Source organism: Martes martes, assembly GCF_963455335.1.
Source record: "Martes martes genome assembly, chromosome: 10".
Lineage (NCBI taxonomy): Eukaryota > Metazoa > Chordata > Mammalia > Carnivora > Mustelidae > Martes > Martes martes.
The window spans coordinates 58,660,579-58,683,886 of NC_137898.1; the positions used below are offsets into that span (position 1 = coordinate 58,660,579).

Genomic DNA, 23,308 nt, shown 5'->3' on the forward strand with positions numbered 1-23,308 from the left:
TGCCTGTGCCGTTCCCACTGCCAGGAGGTACTTTTCTCCCCCTTTAGCATGTAACTCCCACTCTTCTTCACCTCCTAGCACAGGGACTTAAAGCCAGAGAGCCTATTGTGAGCTCCAGCAGCACTGTGGCCCTTTCCTGCAAAGTGGTCCTCACAGCCTCAGTTGTACAGTTGTCACAGTGATCATGACATTGCTGTCCATTCCAGACCACACTAACCCCTGTGAGGCAAGGGACTGTGTCTGGCCCCCCAGCCTGGTGGGTGGCACTCAACAAATCACAGGAAAACAAATGAACAGATACACCCTCAATCACCACCCTTCGGGGCACCTGGGTGGCTCAGACCTTAAGCGTCTGCCTTCGGCTCAGGTCGTGATCCCAGGGTCCTGGGATTGAGCCCTGCATCCGGCTCCCAGATCACCAGGAAGCCTGCTTCTCCCTCCCCCACTCCCCCCACTTCTGTTCCCTCTCTTGCCGTCTCTTCGTCAAATAAATAAATGAAATGTTTAAAAACAAACCATCCTTCACCCTAAAATGCCCTTATCACCCCCTTTACCACCATGGCTCCCTCACACCACCACCTCCAGCAGCCTCAGGAATACCACCACACCCGGCCCTGCCCCATCCCTCCCGCACTCATCACCACCTCCTACTCCCTTCATCACTAATGCCATTATCAAATTCAGCATCCCCACCCTTGCAAGCAACATCACTCTGACACCAAGAAAGCATGGTCATAGCTGACGCCACCTACCTCCTTCATGGTCCTTCCTATCAGCCACATCACAGCCATCCCCTCAATCCCTGCCAGCACACTATCACCACCGTCACTGAGATGACAGTGTGACAGCAATACCCGTCATCCAAAACTCCCTTGACCACCACTGTTGCCACACTGTGGGGCAGGGGAAGACAGACTGGGGCTGCCGCCCAGACAGCTACAGGCCATGCCACACTCCGCGCCAATCCTGGGGGCCACTCACCTGCCTCCTCCCTCTCATTGACCTCGAAGCAGGTCCAGTAGTCCCTCTCCCTGATGCCCACGTTCCTGCGGTCCAGGATCTCCAGGGTGAGCTCCTCAGCCGTCATGGATGCCGGGATCTGCGGTGGCCGAGGAGAGAGAGGTCAGCCCACCCTGCCTCTGCCCCTGCTTTGCCACAACCTTGTGTGATCCAGGGGCTGAGCCCAGCCCTCCGGTCCTCTGGAGTCCTGGGATGCTGGGGGAGTGTCTCTGAGTGGGCCTGAGGAGCTGGGTGGGGACAAGGCAGTGAGACAGGCTCAGGCACCAGCCACATACAGGTTCCAAACTAGGGCTCCCCCTTGGGATGGAGGCTCTGGTCCCCTGGTCTCCTGAGGCTATGCCTGGCCCAGCCTGACTCTTTGGGACCCTTGGTGGCTAGGTCCCAAGCCCCCACCTTGACATGCTGTTCTGTGTCTGCCTTCTTCTCCTCTAGGTACACGGTGCAGATGAAGTCACCGGCGTGCTGTGAGGAGACAGGGCTCAGCTAGAGGTCTGGGCAGGGGGTGCAGGCAGCTGTCCTGAGCCCCCGCCCCCAGGCCCTATCGTTCACCTGGGTCCCACTGGCAGTGCCAGCCACACGCATCTTCACGATGGCAGTGATCTCCTCCCGCTGCTTCCTCAGTTCCTCCTCGTCTACCTGGGGGTGGGGGGAGACACACACAGAGACAGATGACCGCTGCCACCCGACAGGCTCGTTCGTCCCCACCCTCCATTGCCCGCTGGCCGGAGACGCACACTGAACACCACCACATAGTGGCCTATGAGGTCTTCCACCACTCGGCCAGCCTTGTAGTCCTGCCCGTCAGTCTGGAAGAGCGTGGGCCCAAATACAATAGCCAAGTTGTGTGTGTTCATCTGGTTTGTGTCTGAGAAGCACTGGACGCTGGACAGGGGAAGACAGAAGGCTTGAGTGAGAAGTCCAGCCTGGAACTTCCCCACTTCCCCCTCCCAGTTCCAAGCAGGTCCATGACCAGCTCTTGGAGTCGGGCCAGGGAAGGTCCTGGTCAGAGTGCACTGCTAGTTAGGGAAATGGGAACAGTCTTTCTGGCCAAGTCTTGGGTCCTGGGGAGGAACAGAGCTGGGAAGCTGGGAGACCTGGCCAAGGTCCCCTGGGTCCTAGCTGAAACCTCCTCTACTCCCCCACCCTGCAGATCCCGCCCCCCCCTGCCCCCCGCCGCCGTCCTGTGCAGGAAGTTGGGAGACAAAGTGTCCAAGATCAGGGCACATCAAAAGTCAACAAGTCAACATTCAGTTCCCAGACCTACCTGGTTCTGAGGAGAGAGCAGTCGGCCAGGTTGGGAGAAGAATCTTTTCCACCCCATCCCCACAGAGCCATATAATAGTAACGTTCCTCACCAGTACAGGTGGCTGATAAGGGCCTTCACTGTGGCACGGTTGACTGGAGGCAGGCGTGCCAGGAGCTCTCGGTACCTAGAGATCTTCTCCTCCTCATCCTCAATCTCTGGGTGGGGAGAGAGATCAGGTCAAGAAGTCCCCGTTCCCGCCCCCCCCCCCACCAAGCCATCTCCCCTCTCCCACCCCTCTGGCTGCTCTGCCTCTAATCCTTGGGGACAGCATTTCCTGGTTCTGTTTAGAGTGACAATGGAAGGAGAAGCAAAGGAAGGGAGGGGAACTGGAGCTTGTCCCCTGGGGCATGCCTCGTCCAAGTGTCCAACCCCGAGGATGGGGAGTGGAAGGGAGGGAATCCTGGGACAGCAGTGGCCAAGCCAGCAGCACAAGCCCGGGTCTCAGGCTGGACAAGGACTGCAGGGCCCACCTGAAGTGTCCAGCCAGGCCAGGCGCTGGGCGCGAGTGAAGAGCCCATCGGGCAGGTCTCGCAGGAAACGCTTGAGTGCTGAGGATACATCATCCACGTGCTGCTCCCCCTCCTTGAGGCGCACAGACCGAGCGTCCTGCCGCAGGCTCTCCAGCAGCCGCTGGGTCTTTGAGGTCTGCCCACACTTGCGGTAGATGCCCTCCGACGTCAGGCCTGGAGAGGGGTGGGACTGAGCCAGGGGCGGAGCCTCACAGCTGCTGTCAAAGGGATCCTGGGAAGGTGGGGCTTGGCCTGGAGGGGGCGGATGGGAGGGAGTCTCCCTGGGTGGGGCGGGGCCTGTGCCAAGGGGGCAGGGCTCACCACACTGCGTGATGTAGTCCACACAGCGATACACAATCACCGGGATATCCGAGTCTCCGAGCTGCTGCTCCGACAGCGTGTCCCCAGAGCTGGCCGCTGCTTTCTGGATGGCCCCCAGCCAGCCTGTGAAGTCCAGCCGTCGCTCCCCCTGGATATACAGCGTCCTGGGCGGGGAGGGAGAGTCGGTCACTTGGGGGCTTACCCCCGCCCGACCCCTCCCAAGTCTCTCAGACTGCCACAGGCTTCTGAGAGGGAGCTTCTGCCTGGGGAGTCCAGGGCTCACCTCCTTCGCTCCACCAGCACCAGCACCTGGTTCTCGCTGTCCCCTTGGACGGCTGTGGAGGGGCCGGTCAAGGTGAGGCCCTGTTCATGGTCCCCAACCGACTCCCTCCAGAGGCTCTCTGGGTACACACATCCCTGGGACCCACCCCCCAATACACGGAGTTGCTAAGATATACCCCAAGGGCAGGAGAGGACATAGGAGGGCAGGCTGGCTCCTTCTGGCCAGGCCAGGGTAGAGTTCAGACTTCCAGGGAGGGGCTGGGGGCCTGGGAGCCCAGGATAGGGTGCCCTGGAATTTAGGGGCCCAGGGCTGGGTCCACGCACAAAGCTCCTGCAGTTTCCGAAGTTGTAGCGGCTCCTCGCAGGGCCCCTCTGGGAAGACAGCATGGAGCTCAGAGCCAGTGAGGGAGAACCAGCCCTCCTGGGCCCGCTGTAGGCTCAGGCCAGCTTTGTAGGGTAGGCGCCCAAGCCGTTCAAAATCCCGGGCCAGCAGATCTTCAGCCAGGGGAGGTATGAATGCCTGGTGGAGAGGCCAGGGGAAAGGGGAGGTAGCCGAGGAGGCTGCATCAGCCCACAGCACTGCCTGTCTGGGACCCCCCAGCTCTCTGGCTTGTGGGCACGTACCCATTTCCCACCCAGCTGCCTCCTCTCTCTTCCCCAGGGCAGAACGCAGCACAGTTCAGGAACTCCAATGTGTCCTCCCCTGGACAACGTTCCCAGACACCTTCAGGGATGCCCTCCTCTCCCCTGTTGCAGCTCTGATTACAGTATTGTCGCTGTCTGGGCCCCGTCTCTCTCCCCCACCAGCAAAGGAACCACTGAAGGGCCAGGACCAAGACTGGTTCAGCTGGGTCCCCGGGGCTCAGAGGACTGACCATCAGAAGGGTCACAGAAGACTGATCAAGGAACAAGTAAGTAAGAGTCACAGGCCCTCACAGCACAGGGGGACCCCATGGGGCACCTGGCTCTGGTCCCCAGGGGTGAGCAGCCTCCTGCCTCCTTCCTCCAGAACAAGGAGCTCAATCCTTCTGGAGTCAGTACTGTCCATCCTAAGATGGCTCTGTTACTGATTATTAAACATGTACTGAGCACCTACAGAGCGCAAGGCCCACAAGCCCTTCTTCCACAGGTCTCCTGACCTCTCTTCCCACTAGGTGACTATAGATTGTCAGGCCCTTGGCCCAAGAAGCCTGCCCTATGTCTGCTCCCTGCATTCATGAGGTAGGGGAGCTGGGGTACATGGAAACAGCCAGGAAGTCCTACCCTGGGCTGTCAGACTCCCCACACCTGCCCACTAACCCAGGCCCACCTTAGCAATGCACTTGACCCACTCACGAGCCAGCTCTGCACTCTCCAGCCCAAACAGGTACAGCCGCTCTCCCTCTGTGTACACCTCAAAGGTGTGCTCAAAGCTGTAGATACACAAGCCAGGAGTCAGGCCCAGCCAAGACCCACTGTGAAGCCCTGCCTCCACCCCCTGCCCGCTGACTTTTCCTTGGTTCCCGAAGAAGTGGTGGGAAAGCCCTAGACTGGGGCCTCAGGAGACCCAGCTCTACTCCCAGGTTGCTGCTGCATGACCCTGGGAAGGTTCTGGCCCTCTCTCAGCCCATTTCCATTTCCTCAATCGTTGGGGGGGGGGGGTGTTGGACCTTATGGCAATAACTGTGATTCTGTGATTCTGCCCCAGGGGTGCTCACCCGTGGGTGTCAGGAGGGGGCACTGCCAAGCACACAATCTCGCTGGCCCGAATCTCACCGTTGGGGGTCACTGCCCGCTCATTCTCATAGTAGCTCAAGACCCCGTCGCTAAGGACACACCAGCGTCGGCTGAACTCTGGAGAGAAGTTGGGCAGGGAGCCATGAGGGAGCCTCCCTCCTTCCCCTGAAAACCACCTCTGTATCCTCCCTGGGCCCCCACTCCCACCTGACCCATGTTCTCTTCATTCTAACTCACAAGCTTCCCCCAGTTCCATCCTCCTCCCTGCAGCCTGCCACCCCAGCCCAGCTCACACCTCTCCCCTGGACTACTGCAGTAACTTCTTCACTGGTTCCCAGCCTCACTTCTCCCAAGATTCAAAAGCGAGGTAAAACCAGACTCCATCCTTCCTCTTCTCAAAACCTTTCCATGCCCCCCTCCCCTTATCCTATACCGCTTAGGCTGGCATTCAAGGCCCTGCTGGGTCTGCCCCCACTTACCGCTCCAGCCACCTCTCTGACTACTCCTGGGCACCCCACCTCCCCACTTTTGTTCACCTTGTTCCCTCCACCCACACCTTCCATCCCTCAAGTCCAGCCTGTATACTGAAGGAAGCTTCCATGGCTACCCCGCGCTCTCACCCTCCCCTGCCAGTGGTATACATTGCTCTATACTCTGTCTCCTCCTATAATGGCTCTGAGGAAACTGACAAGAGCCCAGAAAGGAAAAGAAATGGGAATCTGGACCAGGAAAGGCAGGAGAAAGAACACAGTGTCAAAGCCATGCAAGCTCATAGAGTTCACAGCTTTGAGCTTCACATTGTCTCAGAGCTTCCTGGCACCCAGGGCAAAAAGGATGACTCAGGCAGTTACATAAATGACATTATCAGGCAAAGGGAGGTAGACTAGGGGCAGTGCCTGGGGGGCAGTGAGGTGGTGAACAGCACGGAGCACCAAAGAAATTTCTTTGGGTGCTAGTAAGCTTCACAGAGGGGCGCTGAGGGATACAGAGAGCGATGATCTCAACAATCTTCTCAAAGCAGACACTGTCTCTTGTCCTGTCTGCAAGGATATGACCTCTGTCCTCTGACAGCAGGGTGTCCCAGAGCCTTCCCCCCAGGCTGGGCCCCTCGAGGAGCACCAACCCTGCCTCTGTTACCCTTCGTCCTGCAACGTCTGCCAAGTGCCCACCACGCTAGGAGATATTCTCGGTGCTGGGGCTACAGTGGGGGCAAGGGAAGCTAATATTCCAGTGGCGCGCAGAGAAACACTAGACACATCTATAAACAGACAAATTAATGCTAGCTAAGTGCTGTGAAAGTAGGGTAAAAGAAGGGTAAATAGGGCATGCTATTTTGGATAAAATGGTCATGGATGAAGTCTCTAAGGAGTAACATTTAAACAGAGACCAGACTGAAGTGAGGGACTGGTCACACAGCTATTCTGCGGAAAAGCCCTTTAGGCAGGGGGCAGAGCAAATGCAGAGGCCCTGGCAGAAGTGAATATACGCAGCTGAGAAACAGCAGAGAGACCGGTAATGCTGCAGCACAGTAAGTGAGGGGGGAGGGGTCACAGGTCATGGGGTGGGAAGGCTGACGTGCAGGTCCTTGAGGGATGTGGGAAGGACTGCAGGTTGCGCTGAGCTGGGGAGCAAATGGAAGGCAGAAATGATAAAGGGATGGGCTCCAAGCTTAGCTCTATCTGGCTCCAAAGCCAGCTTCCCAGCACCCAGCAGGTGCTCAATAATGGCTTTTTTAGCCTAAAGGAACTCTAGCAGTGACTTGCTCTGCAGTGCCAGGCCCTGCTCCCACCCCCACTGACCCGTTTAGGAAGCATCTACTGTGTCCCAGAGACGACATCTCAGAAGCCCTCTTAGGGTGACCTTGCCAGAGTACACTTGACACCTTCATGGGCCCACCAGCCCAGCCTGCCCTGGCTGCTCTGGCCCTGCCACCATGCCAGAATACCCTGGCAGCAACAGGGTCTGGCTTGGCACCCACCTTCCCGGGCACGGCGGTCCTGCAGCAGCTTGCCGGCTGAAGCGGTCTTGTAGAGAAAGCCACTGTGGCTCACAGTTGGCAAGACAACTGAGTAGTGCTTTTCCAGGGGCTTCACTGAATCCAGCCGTGGTACCTCTTTAGGAAAGGTTTTGGGGGTAGGGGGAAGAATGGCTGCTCATGCTCCCCATCCCAGGGTACCCCCTCACCCCCACCTGGGTTGAGCATCCAAGCTTACATTCAAGTCACCAGTCCCCTGTCACCCTCAGGCTCTCACTGCCACATCCTGGGCTCTGCCCAAGTCATCCTCCACCTCTCCCCACTTGTGCAAATTCCACGGCCCAGCTCCAGTACCTCCCCTGCCAGGAAGCCCTCCTGACTCCCCAACCTAGCCCACCCCATTCTCTCTGCTGAGGCACAGGGTAAGCACACTAGAATGAGGGATCTTAGACAAACTCACTAACAATCCCCAGAAGGAGGTTTGTCCCAGACAGTGCAAAGCCTAGGGAAGGAGCCCGGCTCCAGCCCTCCTCCCAGCGGTCCCAAAGCCCAAGCCAGCTGGGTGGTCTCCTGTGTCTCCCTGGCCACCTGGGCTTCCTCCAGCCCAGCACGCCCCACCCACCCCTGGCCCTGAGCCGAGCTCTGGCCGCCGAGCTCCACCCTCGGTCCTCGGATATGGCCCCAGAGGCCAGCCCTGAGCCATGACCAGCAGGGCTTATCCCCACTATCCCCTCCTCACCCAGCCGGAGAGTGACAGCCAAATGGGACCCAACTCCAGCCTGTGACAAAGCCCCGCCCAGACAAAGCAGCAGACAGGGCTGCCATCATGGGTCACCCGCACACGGAGAAATGCAACCCCCACACAGCGACTCATACAATCTGCGGCTGCACAAACCCCAAAGCCCTCAACGCCCCCAGGGATAAGGAAACACAGATCCACAGAAATGCACAGACACTGGCGCACAGATGCCACCCTGAAGGGCCGCACTGCAGGTCAGGGAGGGACCCACAAGTCCTGAACGAGAGATGCAGAGACAGACACAAAAGGACACACAGGAAGGGGAAGCCAGACGCACCAATGGACACTGACATGGCAACCCAAACCACACACTGCTGTGCTGGGGCCCCTCACGGAGCTGCACTCACGGCTCAAGTGGTATGTGTTATCAGGGGCCTCACAGCACCCCCATCACAGGGCCAGGCCATGGCTGCGGGGAGGCCCCATCCCTCAAGGTGGACTGTCCCACCAGTCACTCACCCGTGGTCCGGTTGTTCCGAAGGAATTCCATCTGCAGTATCTGGCCGGCCTGCTCGGCAAGAGCCAGGGGCGTGGGAGCCTCAGGGTCCCCTGAGAAGCAGTTGACCCCAGCCCCACAACCCAGGAGAGCCTGGGTCTCAGCCAGGTCTGTGGTAGTGACTGCAGCACACAGAGCCTGGGAGGAGGGAGAAGGGGGGAGGGGAGGGTCAGCCTAAGCTGGAGTGGGGAGCCAGTGGGCATGGGGTGCTGGGGGGAGGAGAGGAAGGAAGAGGAAGGAGTTACCCAAGTCTGGAGGCCCAGCCTCAGGTTCAAAGAGAAGAGCCAGTAAGGAGGACAGAGAGGAGAGGGGGAGGATGAGAAGGGCCAAGGGCATAGGAGGGTGGGTAGGGGCCGCTCCACAAAGGCTGGGGGTCCTGGTAGCGCAGGGCTCACCCCTACTAGCAGCCTCTGGGACCCAATCAGCTGCCAAGCCTGTTCTCTAGAGGATCTCACGCTCCTTCTGCCTTGTGGAAGGCCAGAGGGGGGTGCTTTGTAGCTCATTCCTCCCACATTTGAATTCCTCACTGCCTGCCCAGCCCTCCCGACCAATGGGAGTCCCTGCCCCTCCTAGCTGGCGGGCTAGACTGGGCTGGGCTGGGGGCTGGACGCCTGGGTTCCTGGGAGGTGGAGGCCTGGCTCCCACTGGGCGTCCAGCCGGCCTGAGCCTGCCTGGGTGGGGCCGCTTGGGGGGAGGGGGTGAAGGCCAATCAGAGGTCACAAGTGGCATCCCCCTGCCTCAGAGCCGGCTGCCTCCCACTCAGGCTGAGCCAGACAGGCTTGGCTCCCAGCCTGTCAGGGCCTGAGGCCCGTGTGGGGCCTCATCTTGAGTGGGGTGTGGATGGGGGTGGGTCAGAGCAGCCAGCTGTTTTTCATGAGCCTGACAGGAAATAGCATCCCCATCAAGTTCACTCCTTTTGGCAGGATTCACAGGAGCAGGACGGTTCAGGAGACAGAGGAATCAGGAGGGGAGGGAGGCAGACAGATGCTGGGGATGTGGACTTGGCCCAAGGGTCAGGCCTGACTCCTCCTTGATTTGCCACAACTCTCCCTTGGCTTAGGCAGGGCCCTTCCACCCTCTGGGCCTCAGTTTCCCCATACGCCAACTCATCACTGTGAGCTTCAAAAGAGAGAGCAATAGAGGGGGGTAGAAAAAAAGCGGGTGGTCTCCAGGGTTCCCAGAGGCCCAGTGCCCTGACCTTGTCCAGTTCCTCCTGGTTGCCGAAGAGCGGGTGGTAGCGGCGGTACTTGCCCTCACGGTATTTGGCCTCCAGGTGGCTCCGCCGGGCACCAGGGCTGCTGTTGGGCTGCAGAGCCTCACTGGGGGGCACGTTGGCTGCCCAGAAGCGGTTCCCGGCACCATTGCCCAGCTGTAAGAAGAGCTGTGGGTGGGGGCAAGAGGTCAGACGGGCAGCCTATGGCCTGGCCTGAGTGTCTGGTAAAATCTTTGAGGTTGTCAGGAGAGGGGCTGGGCGAGCCAGGCCACCCACCCACTTTCCCATCAGGGAAGCTGAGGGGCAGCCTGGGTGGTCAGTGGCTATGGGCCCAAACCCAGCTCCTCAGCTCAGTGACAGGACAAGAGGCAGACAGTCCGACAGCAGGATGCCCCAAGCCTGGTGCCTGGCTGGGGCCCTTGCTATTTCCCCCACCCAGTCCCACATCTGGAACTCTGCATTCCTGAGGCTATCACAGCCTGGGTGAGGGTGGGGGGCGGGGTAGCTAACCTGTCTGCCAATGGGGTAAGGATTGTGGAAACCTCTCCTGTCCTTGACATTCCATTCTGGGCTCAGGGGAGGAGGGGCAGGCGCACCTGCTGGGGGCGCAGATGCAGGGGTCCAGTCATCGGGGGCCTAGTTTATTAATCCTTGCCCTCTGCTGATCATTTGTCCCACAGCCATTTCCTGGGCCCCCCATCCTGCTTCTGTGTCAGGTTCTGTGTGGGGTTCTGGGTCACAGAAGAGAATAAAGCAGAAAAAGACCCTGCCACCACTGATTCACTCAGTGACTCTGGACAAGCCATCTTCTCTCCCTGCGCCTCAGTGTCCTCATCTATAAACTGGGGATTCAAACCCTAACTCACAGGGGTTGATGTGACAGCCAAACCGCACTGGGGCCTGCAGCTGGATGGGGCGACAGGGAGGCCCTGCGTGGTCAGCCTCCCGCTGCAGGTTCTCCTCTGTAACAACTGCACACCTCCGTGTGCGAACCCCACGGAGACAGGCACATATGCACATTAAGTGTACCCCCAGAAGAAGTAAAGAATTCAGGCTCTGCATGACAGTTTCTGTTGCATATGCCTTTTTTTTTTTTTTTCTAACCACCCCTTTAAAACTGTAAAAACATTCTTAGCTCATGGGCCAGTTTGCTGACTTTGCCAAAAATCGCCTTTTCCAAAATCCCCACCCACTAGATGATCCCAAAGCTCTCTGCTAGCTTCGGGGGGCCAAGGTCTATGAGGGGAGACAGGGTGGAGACCCAGGCAGCGGCGGAGTGGAGCGGACCCCAAGTGCAGGTGGCAAGCAAGGCCTCCCCACCTCGATGAGTGTTTCCGTCCACACCTTCCTGTCCATCTTCAGGCTCCGCACCTTGGAGACGCCAGCGCCCAGGCCTCGGTGCTCCCCTGCAGACAGAGGACCCTCACCTTCACAAGAGCACTTACCTTCCTGCCCTCCCTGTCTCCCCGTGAGCCCAGGCAGGAACAGACAGTGGGGGGAAGCTTCCAGTGCTGGCCACACACACCCCTGCTCCAGGCACCAGGGAGCTGAAGTCACGGGCATCCTGCAGCAGTAACCCAGCCCCCTGCACCCCTACAACCAGGCCACTTTGCACAGCCCAGCCACAATAGTCTTTTTGATCTTTTTTTTTTTTTTAAGTAAATTCTATGCCCAACATGGTGCTTGAACTCATGACCCCCAACCCCAACCCTGAGATCAAGAGTCACATACCAACTGAGCCAGCCAGCTGCCCCCAGAGTGATCTCCTTAAAATGCAAATCCCCTTTTTCCAAATCCCTTCTTTAGACTCCCCAGTGGCACCCCAGAATTAGATCTAAATTTCTCCTGCACTCTCATCTCAGAATTCCCCGCCCCCATTCCAATCCTGATCAGCTATACTCTCCTCCCTCTTCTAATCAGCCGACCTATTCCTGCCTCAGGGCCTTTGCACTCACAGTTCTTTCTTCCCCCATCTCCCCAGGGCTGGCTCCCTCCTCACATTCAGGTCTCAGCTGATAGATCATCTACTCAGAGGGGGCTTCCTGACAAACACATTCTCTGCCTAGCACTTTATTACCTGATACTTCTATTGGTTCATATGTGTATTTTCTGCCTCTCCCCACTAGAATGTAAGCTGCCAGAGGGCAGGAACCTTGACTGTCTCCTTTAGGGTGTAGCCTCTGTATGTGCTTAGAACAAAGTCTGGCACCAGTGAGCACTTAGGACATCTCTGTGGAATGAGAGGGCAGGGTGAGCTTTGGCTGGAGGGAATGTAGCCTTCCTCAGCTACAGGTCCCAGGAAGGAGCCCTGGCGGAGGGAGGAGGCTGGGGCACTAGGAGTGCCAAGCACCACTTTGTTCTGGCTTCAGCCGCACCCCCCCACCCCCTGCAGTCTCCTAGGGAGCACCTCACCCACACCAGTCACCCGCACCCCTCCACGAGCGGACACCTTTCTAAATCAAGTCATTTCTTTCCTGCATGCAGACCTCCCAGCCCCAGGCCTCCTGGATGTTTACCCTTGCTCAGCGCCTTCCCCAGAACTATCCCCTACCCCAGATCCCCATCTCAAGCTGCCCAAAGCTGCTCCCTGGGGATCAGCAGCTCCCCTGAGGGCCAAACCTCAACACCTCACAGTGTCCAGCACAGCACAGACCCCCAGTAACTGCCGGGCAGAGAGATGAATGCATCTCGGGCCCCAGCGTGTCTTCCTCATCCTCATCGGATCTGTTACAGGGACTCTGACACCACAGATCCTGCACGTCTCTCGAATCTTCTCCATTGCTTCCCTAGACCAGGCCTCGGCCTGTTCCTCTCTCTCATGGAGCCGTCAACAGCCTTCCCACTGGTCTCCAGTCTCACCCCTCCAACTCAGGTCCCACCTGCCACCAGAGTCTGAGGCCCGGATCTGACCGCGGCCCTCCCACCCTGGCCTCCCATCTCCTCCCATGTCCTCCCATTGCATGCAGATCCCTGCCAGCCCCTCCTGTCTCATTCCCCTCCACTCCTCTGATGTGACGGGGGTGGGGAGGGGTGCTGGACCCCAACTGGCCTGGGCTCAGTTGGGTAAGACTCACTTGCCAGGCCATGCGCTATGCACCATTTCCCCTCCCCGTGCCTGTGTCCTACCCATGGCATGTGCAGCTGAACTCCTGCATTGCACTCTCCGGACTGCAGGCTAATCATGGTGGGAGAGGCCTGGTGCACAGACACAGCTTCATGGACAAGGATCTGACTAGTGTCTTGGCTCTGGCCGCTCCAGCCAGACAGGCCCCCCAGCCACACCAACACACCAGCCCTGTCGTGCCTCAGCCTGGCACACCAGGCCCACACACCTGCACAGCGTTTGCAGATGACGATGCAGAGGTTGATGGAGGCCCAGTCAGGCTGGGCAGCCCCGCAGTCGGCGCAGAACCTGTTGGGGGCCACGGCCCAGATGCGTTCGGCCACCTCCGAGGTAGACAGGGCCTCAGCGATGGCTCCCTGCATGGCCTCCAGCCACTGCTCCTTCTCTAGCTCCGATTCAGCCGAGAAGCTGGGGACACAGGAGTGGGGGGTGGGGGCTGGTGGGAGAGGGCTCTGAGAGATTGGGGGGCAGCGTGAGGAGGTGCAGCGTGACGTGGGCAGAGCGAGGAGCTGAGCCCTCACAACTGGAAGAGCGAGGCACCCTGGGTCTGTGAGGAAGGTGGGTGTGGACAGAGGCAAGCGTACCATGAACCTAAGAGACACGTGGGGGCTGGGGGATCCCAGAGCAGGTGCTGCCCCCCCCCCCCCGGGAAATAGAAAAGACTCCTGAGAAGAAATGATGCCTGAGCTAAGCCTTAACAGATGAGAAGGGCTTAGCCAGCAAAAGATGTGGAAAACTATTCCAGAGAGGGAGCAGCATGGCACACGGGGCATTCCGGGACCCACGAATAAGATGGGCAAACTGGCAGAGAGGAGGCTGGGAAACATACAGGAACAAGCCTGGGCCAGGCAGAGGAGGTCAAAGTGCACGCAGAGGACAAGACAGAAGCAGTGGAGGGTTTCAGTGGGACAGGGGAAAGGGTAAAGAGATGTCTTCCTCTGGTTTTTTCCCTGCTGCCACTATCCCACCTATGTGTGTATTCAAGATACAGCTACCCCTATAAGCCTCTACCATGGCCAGAAAAGGCGTCACTGCTAGAGATGGGACAGGCGCTAATGTGGCCTGACCAGAGGCGCTGAAGACTGTGCTCATCCACGAAGGCCTCACACGTGGAATCTGCAGGCTGCCAAGCCTTAGCCAAGCACTCTGCCTGTCTTCGTGTTTACATCCGACGGTCTCCCCCTGCATATGTCAGGCTGGTGGAGGACCTTGGTGCTGAAGACCAAATCAGCCTAACTAAGGCTGATGACCACAAGACACTCAGTGAATAGGCTGGCCTCTCTAAAACCGACAGGCAAGGAAAACACTGGAAGGTGGCTGGTCCCTGTTGTGCGGTTGTTAAGGAGGAGGCAAAGACTCTCAGGCCAACATGTCATCCAACATTACTTCAAAGGCAGAAATAAACAAATAAAAACTTGGCTTTCAACAAAAAGAAAAGAGAAGACTCCACTGGCAGTCACAGACAGGCAGCTGATGCATGAGGCGGAGCCACCGCTGGGCCAGAGGCCCCCTGGCCTGGGACAAAATGGGAAGGGACAGAGGGGAGGGGCCATACAGAGGTGAGAGAGCCAGTGTGGCGAGGAGGGGGTGGTGACAGGCACGCATAGGGTTGAGTGGGAGAGGCAGGCGTCCCCGTGGGTGGAGAAAGGGGCCTGGGAGGTCCAGGGAGTCGAGGCGGAAGTCACAGGGGGACAGACATCCACTGCTGGATGTTGGACATGCAGGTCTGGAGCTCAGGAGAAAGTCCCTGCGGAAGACAGAGAGCTAAGCTAAGGGCAAAGGACATGACAGCGGAGGTGGGATGGCGCTAGTGTTGACAGAGTGGTTACCACTCACTGAGGCAGGTAACAGCTTTACAAAGACAGTCGCAGTCTTACTCCCAGAGGAAGAAACCGAGGCACAGAGAGGTCAAGTGATTTGTCCAGGTCACACAGTGACTCGGTGGTGGACCTGGGATGTTATGGACTGAACTGTGTCCCCCAGTGTGACTGCATCTGGAGACAGGGCTTTTAGGGAAGTAATTAAGGTTAGATGATGTCATAGGAGTAGGGCTCGAATGTAACAAGACTGGTTTCTTTATAAAAAGAGGAAGGGACAGCAGATAGATCACTCTCTCTACCTGCACACAGAGGAAAAGCCGTGTGAGGACACAGTGAGGAGGTGGCCATCTGCAAGCCAGGAAAAGGGGCCTACCGGAAACTAACCCTGATGACTCCTTGACCTTGGACTTCCAGCCTCTAGAACTGTGAGAAAATAAACTTCTGTTGTTGAAGTCCCACCCCCACCCCATCTGTGCTCCTCTGTCATGCACTGCAGCCAAGCTGACTGATACATACTACGTGACCTCAGGCATGGGCCAGCCCCTCAGGACTGCCTGGGACTGAGTGAGGGGAAGGGGGACGGTGATGGTCAGATGGGGGGTGGGGTAAAAGTGAGATTTCTTAGAAGGGAGGGGTCAGAGCAGGTTAGTGAGTGGACAGAAAGGACCAGGAGGGTGGGCAAGGCTGGGAAGGGGAGAAATCCATTCTAAAAGAAGGGGCAGGTTTCCATATAAGCAAGAAGATCCTGGCAGGGAGAGAGGATACAGGTAAGTGAAAGGAGGCAGACTTACCTGAAGATGCGGTAGGGGGTGGTGAGGTCGAAGCTGCGCCGGTCTGCTTCCTTCACGTTGCCTACACTCATGTCAATGAAGGTGATGCCAATGCCCAGGTGGTACTCCTGGCAGATGGGGGGGGTGGGGTGAGGGCAAGGCCTGGGGGCAGGGCCTAAGGCCCAGGGAGGGATAGAGACTAAAGGGAGGTAGTACCTTCGGGACTAGAAAGCACCTTGGAAGGAGATGAAGAGAACTTAGGAATCTGGACATTGGTAAATGGACCCAGGCTCGGGGGCCATGTAGTGATAGGGAACGGGAACAGAAGGCAGGGCACGGATGGGAAGATAATCCTCAGGGACCAGGCAGGGGACAGGGTCAGAACTAGAAGCAGGAAGGGTAGCCAGCACAGGGCTGAGCTTAGTCAGGGGAAGGAAGAAAGGGAAGGGGCAGGGCTGGAGGACTGGGTGGGCAGGGCTGGGGGACCGGGTGGGCAGGGGGCAGGGCCAGAGGACCGGGTGGGCAGGAGCAGGGGACAAACTGGCTGACCCCTTCGCACCTCCAGATTCTTATATAGCTGCACTTTGTCCCCAACCACGGCCACATACAGTTTGTTCTTGAAACCACGCAGTTCCAGGCTGCCAGCACGGTCAGGCAGCTCTGAGCCTCGAACACCCAAAGGGTAAGTGCTAGACAGCCGGGCCCGGGCACCCTGCTCGGCCACTGCCTGCTGCAGGGCCTGCATCCACTCCTTCCGCTCCGCTGAGGGCACAGGGGAAAGAATGAGTGTGAGCTCAGTCTGGCAGGCAGCCACCTAAGGGCTCCCCATTCCAGGCTCCTCAGGCAACACCTCTGCCAGCAAGCCCACCCAGATTGGCCCACCTATCTCTGACTATCTCTGAGTTTTCTGACTGGACAAGCTATACTGGGGAAGCCACTTCACCTACCTGAGCCCATTCCCTGTAAACGGAAATCTATGGTTCTGAGGCCTCAGTGGGTATCTCAAGCACAGAGCCAGTCCGAGTGTGCCCCCTGCTCTCCCCTACCTCGTAGAGGACTGACTCCTCTCTGGGTTTGATGTTGGGGGAGCAGAGGTGCCCTGGTTCTCCCCCACGCCCCCACTTAGCAGGCCAAACAGCCAGTGTTCTCCCTGCCCTGCTCCTCACCATCACTCTCCGCCCGGAAGGCGAAGGTCCGGTTGTTTGTGATCACTTCAAACTTCTGGTCCCCGATGGCAGCCACGCGGGAGATGCAGGCCACAGAGATAAAGCGCTTAGAGTAGGCGTCCTGGGGAGGAGAAGGAAGCTGTCCTGTAGGGGGTGGGGCACTCGGAGGCCCAACCCTTCCTTGGCTCCCTCAACCTCAGCCGAGAGCAGGCTAACTAGAACCCCATCTCCCACAGGTGGCCAGGGACAGCCCCTACGCTGACCCTGACCACAGCCCACAGCTGGCCGAGCGGCCAGAAGACACGGCTCCAGGAGTCAGACTGGAGGAGGAGTCCCATCAGGGACCAACACGGGCCTCACCTTGTTACTGTCAAAGTACCGCAGGTGATCGGCATCCAGTCTCACCCATCGCTTCTGATAGATGTAAGATCTGGAGAAGCACAGGCAGAGGGAAAAGAGCAAAGGGTTACAGATTAGAGGAGAGGCTCTAAGACTACCCCAGCCCCCTATGGCAGCCACATACAAAGTCGGCAATAGCCAGGCTCTAGGGAGGAAGGAACCCAAACGGTCAATGAGAAGATGGACTTTACCTACAGCAAAAATGACTGAAGCCAGACTTAAAGTAGGACTTCCCAATTTTTTTTTTTTATTTTTTTTTATTTTTTTTTTTTTTAAAGATTTTATTTATTTATTTGACAGACAGAGATCACAGATATGCAGGCAGGCAGAGAGAGAGGGAGAGAGAGAGGAGGAAGCAGGCTCCCTGCTGAGCAGAGAGCCCGACGCGGGGCTCGATCCCAGGACCCTGAGATCATGACCTGAGCCGAAGGCAGAGGCTTTAACCCACTGAGCCACCCAGGCGCCCCATGGACTTCCCAATTTTAAGGGTACTAAAACACAGGTCTGGAGGAGATGATCGACTGTTACAGTCTGCCTGGAGATAGACCTCTTCAAATAACCTAGCCCCTCTGGTTTTCAGATCCGGCATACCAGTATCCTAGAGCACTCCTGTCTTCACACAGAGAACCAGCAGGACCTAACAGGCACCACTCACCCCTGTGGTGGGTTCTTGTCCAGCCAGCCGGCCTTGATGACCGGTGTGATGGGGGTGGGGCCCCCAGGATGCCCGTCCATGGGGTGTGGTGGGAGCTCGGGGATCAGGAGGCTGCTGGGCAGGGATGAGCTCAGGCTGCTGGTGCGCCATCCACCACTGGGGAAAGAGGAGAGGGAATGAGGGAGCCTAGGACGGGAGCTCCCCTGGGGGGAGGGGCCGAAGAGGTGGAGGGGCCAAAGAGGTGGAGGGGCCAGGCTGTGCTTGGGAACGGAGGGTGGCTGGGTGGGACGACCACTGGGGAAGAGCGGACACTTACTTGGGGATGCCCTCATAGGCATGGTCATCCTCATCTTCATCTTCTTGGTCGTCGTCCTCAGACAGTTCCTCCCCCTCACTCAGCAGACTGGCCACACGCACAGCCCGTGGGATGTGGCTCACTGGGAGCTCCTCCTGGCACCCCCCACCCCAGACCCACTCAGCATCATGCTTCTCTTTGAGCCCCAGATCACACCCACCCAGGGACACCCCCCAAGGTCCACTCCATCAGGGACCCACACAACTCCGCACTTCCCCTGCTGTTTCTACACCCTCTCCAGGGACTCAGCCTGGACAAAGACAGAAGATGAAGGGATAGTGAAAAATACTTAGGGATGGAGAGTTAAGACACCCATGGGGCCCAGGAACACAGAAAGTGAAAGAGATCAAGGGAGACTCTCCAAGTAAGAAGTGCTCAGTATCCCGGGGGAGAGAGGGGGCTACACACAACCATCCAGACGTGGCTGGAGACCGGAACTGAGGCCACCAGCAAGCACCCGCAGACCCCTGGTCCAGGGCTCAGGTGCTGTGCTCCATCCCCAAGCCCCTCGTAGCAAGACCACAAGCGGGAAGGAAGCTCTCCCTGGGAACTGATGGCACTTTCTCTCTCTAGTGGTCCCCAGGGTCTGCAAGGCAGCTGGGCAGCCCACCCTCCCCTCTGACAGACAGCCCAAACCCTAATCACCACCTGCCCCACCTTCTTGGTCATCAGGCCGGCTGGGGCCCCTGGGCCCTCCTCTGGAACCTCATCGTAGTCAGAGTCATCTGAGGAGAGAGGGGTGGGGGCGGGGGGAGACTCAGAAGGAGGAGCCTAGCCTCCTCTCCTGGGCACCCTGGCCTGGCTTCACATAAGCCACCCTTGGCTGAAAAGACACCCCCACTCCAGCCTGGCTTTCAAAAACAGGCACAGGGGACATGAAATGCTATTTACACTCTCAGGGCCTCATAGGACAGTACTAGGGGGGTGGCTAAAGGAGAGGCCAGACTATCACAAGGAGGTCTGAATAGGTGGCAAACTTGCGGGTCAGAGGCAAGGGCTGTCTAAAGAGGCTGAAAAAGAAACAAGAAACAAGAATCAAGAGAAATAGACAATCCAAGGAAAAGCAAACCATTGACAACCATGGAAAATATTCCTAGACTTTCAACCACGAGCCACTCAGAAAGTCTGCCATGTATACTTAACAGTCAGTAGGTGGGTGCTGGCTCCACTGTGAGGGTGAAGAGAATGAGGCTCACCTGTCTGGGGCCATACTGTGTGGGAGGCAGAATCTGACAGAAAGTTCGATCCTTGCACCCTTGCCAATTCTTGAGGGGCCCTGATTCCAGGCTACGCACTGGGAGCCCCATGCCTGGCTATGGCACTCACCGAACTCTGGGGGCAGGCGAAGAGGCTTCGGGGGGATCTCCGGGGGACTGGGAGGTGGAGACGGGGGCTGTGGAGGTCCCCGGGGGAAGGTGGCTGGGGGCTCCTCAGGTTCTGGTTGGGGAGGGGATGACAGCAGCGGTGATAGTAGCTCCTCTTCTTTGGAGGGAAGGCTGGGAAGAGAACAAAAGCCGGGCCCGGGGGTTAGCTCCAGGCGGCTCAGTAGCCGGGCTGGCTCACTACACAGAGCCAGGACCCAAAGCCCCTGAGTCTCGCTGCCCCCCAACCCCTCTCACCTGAGCTGCAGCAAAGCGCATTCATTCCACAGACTCAGACAGGAACCCCCCTCCCCTCACCCCAGGCCCTCAAGCTTAAAGGAAGCTTAAAGGAAGCAGGCCCCTTCTTTGGCCATGAGCTGGCCCTGCACTGCTCTGGCAAGGTCACCTGTCCCCAGAGCTCTAGCTTTCAGCCACAAGTACCCATAGGGTCTCCAGTCTAGAAGAGGGATGCAAAGCAGAATGGGCTGGGGGGTGGTGTGCATCCCAGGCTGGGAAGTCAGGGAAGACCGGAGGAGGTGACACCTGACTGAGCTCTTAAGGATAAGAAGGCATTTGGTGGTGAGTGGATGGGTCAGGTTCACAATGCGCATGCAGGCCAAGGGCACAGACCAGAGCCTTAAAAACCAAATCCTAAGGCCTGAGCTGTGGGGCTCTGGCTCAAGACCACTTTCTCTCTTGTCCCAGACATGCATGTTCACCATGGTGCCCTCAGACACCTTAAACTCACTTGATCCCACCATGCCCCTCTATTTTTTTTAAATTCCAGTACAATTATCATACAGCATTAGAGTTTCAGGTATACAATACGATAATTCGCCAACTCTACACGTTTCTCAGTGCTCATCACGGTAAGTGTACCCCCCTTCCCCTTCACCTATACCCCCTACCACCCCTCCCCATGCTTCTCCCCTCTGGCAACTACCACTTTGCTCTCCGTATGTAAGCCCTGGTTTTTTGTTTCTTTTTTTTTTCGTATTTGTTTTGTTTCTTAAATTCCACATATGAGTGAAAGTATATTGTATTCGTCTTTCTCTGACTTATTTCACTTAGCATCACAGCCTCTAGGTCCATCCACGTTGTTGTACATGGCATGATCTCATTCTTTTTTATGGCTGAGTAATATCCCATTGCAAACACACACACGAATGCACACACACTACATCTTCTCTATTCAACTATCGAGGGACACATAGGTCGCTTCCATATCTTGGCTATTGTAAACAATTCCACAATAAACATAGGGCTGCATCTACTTTTTTTTTTGCATCTACTTTTTTGAATTGGTGTTTTCATTTCCTTTGGGTAAATACTCAGCAGTGGAATTACTGGATTATATGGTAGTTCTTTTTTTTTTTTTTTTTTTTTGAGGAACCTCCCTTCTGTTTTCCACAGTGGCTGCACCAATTTGCATTCTCATCAGCAGTGCATGAGGGTTCCTTCTTCTACACGTCCTTGCTAACATTTCTGCCCACTCCTCTTGCATACCAGCCCCTCATCTCTGCTATCACCAACCTTCTCCAACTCCAGGGCCAGGTTCAGGGCCCCTTGGGCTCCCACAGCCACAATGCTCTGTGTATCTGTCTCTGCAGAGATCACACTGCTCCCTGCAGGCTGAGTGTCTCCTTGCTTTGACATTGGAAACGAGTTTGACCCCTGCCTCAGTCCTCGATCCTGTGTGTCCAAGGGAAAGCACTCAGCATCTCCGAGCCTGTTTCCTCTTCTGTAGAGCGGGGACTATGTCACTGATCTGACAGGGTGTTTGGAGAATTAACCAAGACGAGGCATGCTGTGCGCCCACACAGCTGGAACAGGGCACCTAAGCCCCAGAAGCCTGGCCCCACCCACTGTCTCAGCCGGCGTCTGGCAGGGGCCAAGGAGGAACATCAGAGTGGGTGAGCAACTTGTCTCACTGGTTATTTTCAGCCTGGTTATTGCCCCAGCATTCCTGGCAGTGATTGGCAATGCATGTCTATCACAAAAGCAAGCAAGGGCTGGGGGATGATCATGATACCAGGCCTTTGTTCCTGCTGTTGTCTCCTCCAGGAACCCCTTACTCCTGAGCTCTGACTAGAGAACATCCTCTTGTCCTTTAACTCCAAACTTAAGTTCTGCTTCCCTGCAAGTCTTTCTTGAGCCTTCTTTCACACTCCCCCAGACCCTGCCCATCTTCCCCTCTGTTACAAGGGGATTGATACGACCAATCACTCCAAATCACATAATTAGAGTAGCTCCGTCCACTGTGCTGGCATCCTGCCAGCAGCTGAGCCAGGACCTGAACCCTGACTAGCACACATGCTCCTAGCACACATGCCTGTTTCCCTATCACCCTGTCCTCTAATCATCTCTTCTCCATGTGAAAGAATCCGACCTGCACTGATCTTTCTCACACTCCTCCAGAAACCTGCAGCAGCTTGTGTGTCAGCCGTGCTCCTTGGCGACACCACCTTGTACAAGAGTGGCCTGAGAGTGTACCTAGACCAGAAACTGCAGGTGGGCTCTCCACCTGGGGGAGAAGCTGGAGCTCTGGGCTTCCCTGAGGGGGCTGGCATGTCACTGGCCACATTCCATGCAGGAACCTGAAACCACACTTGTGGGGTCGTTAGAGGACATACTGGACCCTTGAGTCAAGATGTTTAAGGGTGGCTCCCATACCTATCTGTAAGGAGTGTCGGTTCCCTACCCCTGTGTGCTCTCCTGGGCGGCCGGCCACAGAGAATGGCTCCCGGATGGCTGTGTGAACAGGGGCACTGACTGCGACCAGGACCCCGCAGCAGAGGAAGAGCGGCCATGACCCTGGTGGCCAGTCCTTCCCTCCCTAAGCGCATCTGGGGGGATTTGATGCCAGGTGGGTCTATGGTACTCTTGAGAGCCTTCGTGTTTAGTTGGACCTAAGAAGACCCCCAGGTGGGCACCACACCAGCTGTCTCCCCTCCTTGACCCTGAGTCTCTCTAGGCCGGGGGCAGCCTCAGACTTGATTCTTTACCCCCACAGCCCAGCACAGGAAGTGGCCGAGTCAGCAACAAGAGCACGCTGAGTGGGCGGCTAAGCGGGCAGACAACCGGGTGGGTGGATGACAGAACAAGTAAATGGCTGAATGGATGGGTGCGGGGGTGGACAGAAGGGTAGGTGGATAGGTTGGCCATTGCAGTGGAGAGAAAAGTGAATGAAAGGGGGAAGAAAGACCTAGAGACTAAGTAAGTACTCACAGGTCCAAGGGTGTGACCGTAGCTGGTCAGCTGCAATGTCCGGAATTATCTATCACACATAGCCTCCCAGACCCCAAGCAGGAGGGGCCCCTGGGGGCCTGGCCTGTGATCAGCTGGGAGCAGAACTCCAGGCTTCAAGGCCAGTGCCAGTCAGACTGACCCAGAGGAGGTGGGGACAGGCTCCACCCCTTCAATGCCGAGCAGCAGAGCATCCTCGGAGCTGAAGAAGCAACGGGCCCCCCATCACTGTCTTGACTATCTGCGAGGGGTCTGCCCATCTGAGGCCTGTCTCCCTGGCCCGTGGGTTCCCTGAGGCAGGTGCCACACCTACCATCTTCCCTTCTGCATGCCCAGCACTCAGGGATGAATAAATAAATGAAGATACAGATTAATTAATTCCTCTTGGTATTGTGTATGTGTATATATTCCCAGTTGTCTTCTAAGCACTTTACGTGGCTTCATTCATTTACTCCTCACAAGGGCTCTATAAGGTATGGCTAACTATTATCCCCACTTTATAGATGAGGAAACTGAGGCACAGAGACACAAAGTAATTTGTCCTGGATCCCACAGCTGGGATTTGTACCCTAGTACCACAGCTGGCAAATCCCACAACAGGGTCGAATGAGGCCACGGTCAGGATCTGAGAGCTTCTCTGAGGCCTGCCTCCTTACACTGGCCACCCAGCTCAGGATGTGGGCAGCTCCTGAGTTGCCATCCAAGAGGGCACGTGACCACAGCTCTGATGGCTGTTGTGACCATGGCAAGAAGGGAAAGGGGAACAGTGCAAACA

At 57.2% G+C, this 23,308-nt stretch overlaps 1 protein-coding gene across 8 annotated transcripts in view; it reads right to left on the reverse strand.

Annotated features, from left to right (window-relative positions):
• The window catches only part of ARAP1 (ArfGAP with RhoGAP domain, ankyrin repeat and PH domain 1), a gene marked incomplete at its 5' end in the record, with an annotated part of 40,382 nt that overhangs the window by 8,483 nt on the left and 8,591 nt on the right, over positions 1–23,308 (reverse strand). For 6 of the 8 annotated variants that reach the window (XR_013967560.1, XR_013967561.1, XM_080816672.1 and 3 more), the window contains 24 exons: positions 982–1,099; positions 1,414–1,482; positions 1,570–1,656; positions 1,755–1,902; positions 2,376–2,481; positions 2,797–3,009; positions 3,157–3,320; positions 3,440–3,491; positions 3,763–3,958; positions 4,748–4,850; positions 5,136–5,271; positions 7,133–7,267; positions 8,388–8,562; positions 9,623–9,805; positions 10,958–11,043; positions 12,970–13,169; positions 15,373–15,479; positions 15,911–16,113; positions 16,518–16,638; positions 16,878–16,947; positions 17,572–17,727; positions 17,888–18,021; positions 18,584–18,651; positions 19,253–19,422. Coding sequence is in view for 6 of the 8 variants with exons in the window: in XM_080816672.1 (XP_080672798.1) it covers positions 982–1,099; positions 1,414–1,482; positions 1,570–1,656; positions 1,755–1,902; positions 2,376–2,481; positions 2,797–3,009; positions 3,157–3,320; positions 3,440–3,491; positions 3,763–3,958; positions 4,748–4,850; positions 5,136–5,271; positions 7,133–7,267; positions 8,388–8,562; positions 9,623–9,805; positions 10,958–11,043; positions 12,970–13,169; positions 15,373–15,479; positions 15,911–16,113; positions 16,518–16,638; positions 16,878–16,947; positions 17,572–17,727; positions 17,888–18,021; positions 18,584–18,651; positions 19,253–19,422 (3,200 nt within the window). Of the gene's footprint in view, positions 1–981; positions 1,100–1,413; positions 1,483–1,569; positions 1,657–1,754; positions 1,903–2,375; positions 2,482–2,796; positions 3,010–3,156; positions 3,321–3,439; positions 3,492–3,762; positions 3,959–4,747; positions 4,851–5,135; positions 5,272–7,132; positions 7,268–8,387; positions 8,563–8,819; positions 8,888–9,622; positions 9,806–10,957; positions 11,044–12,969; positions 13,170–15,372; positions 15,480–15,910; positions 16,114–16,517; positions 16,639–16,877; positions 16,948–17,571; positions 17,728–17,887; positions 18,022–18,583; positions 18,652–19,252; positions 19,423–23,308 lie in introns of those variants that run through there. The other 2 variants (XM_080816675.1, XM_080816676.1) reach the window with 2 other exon arrangements.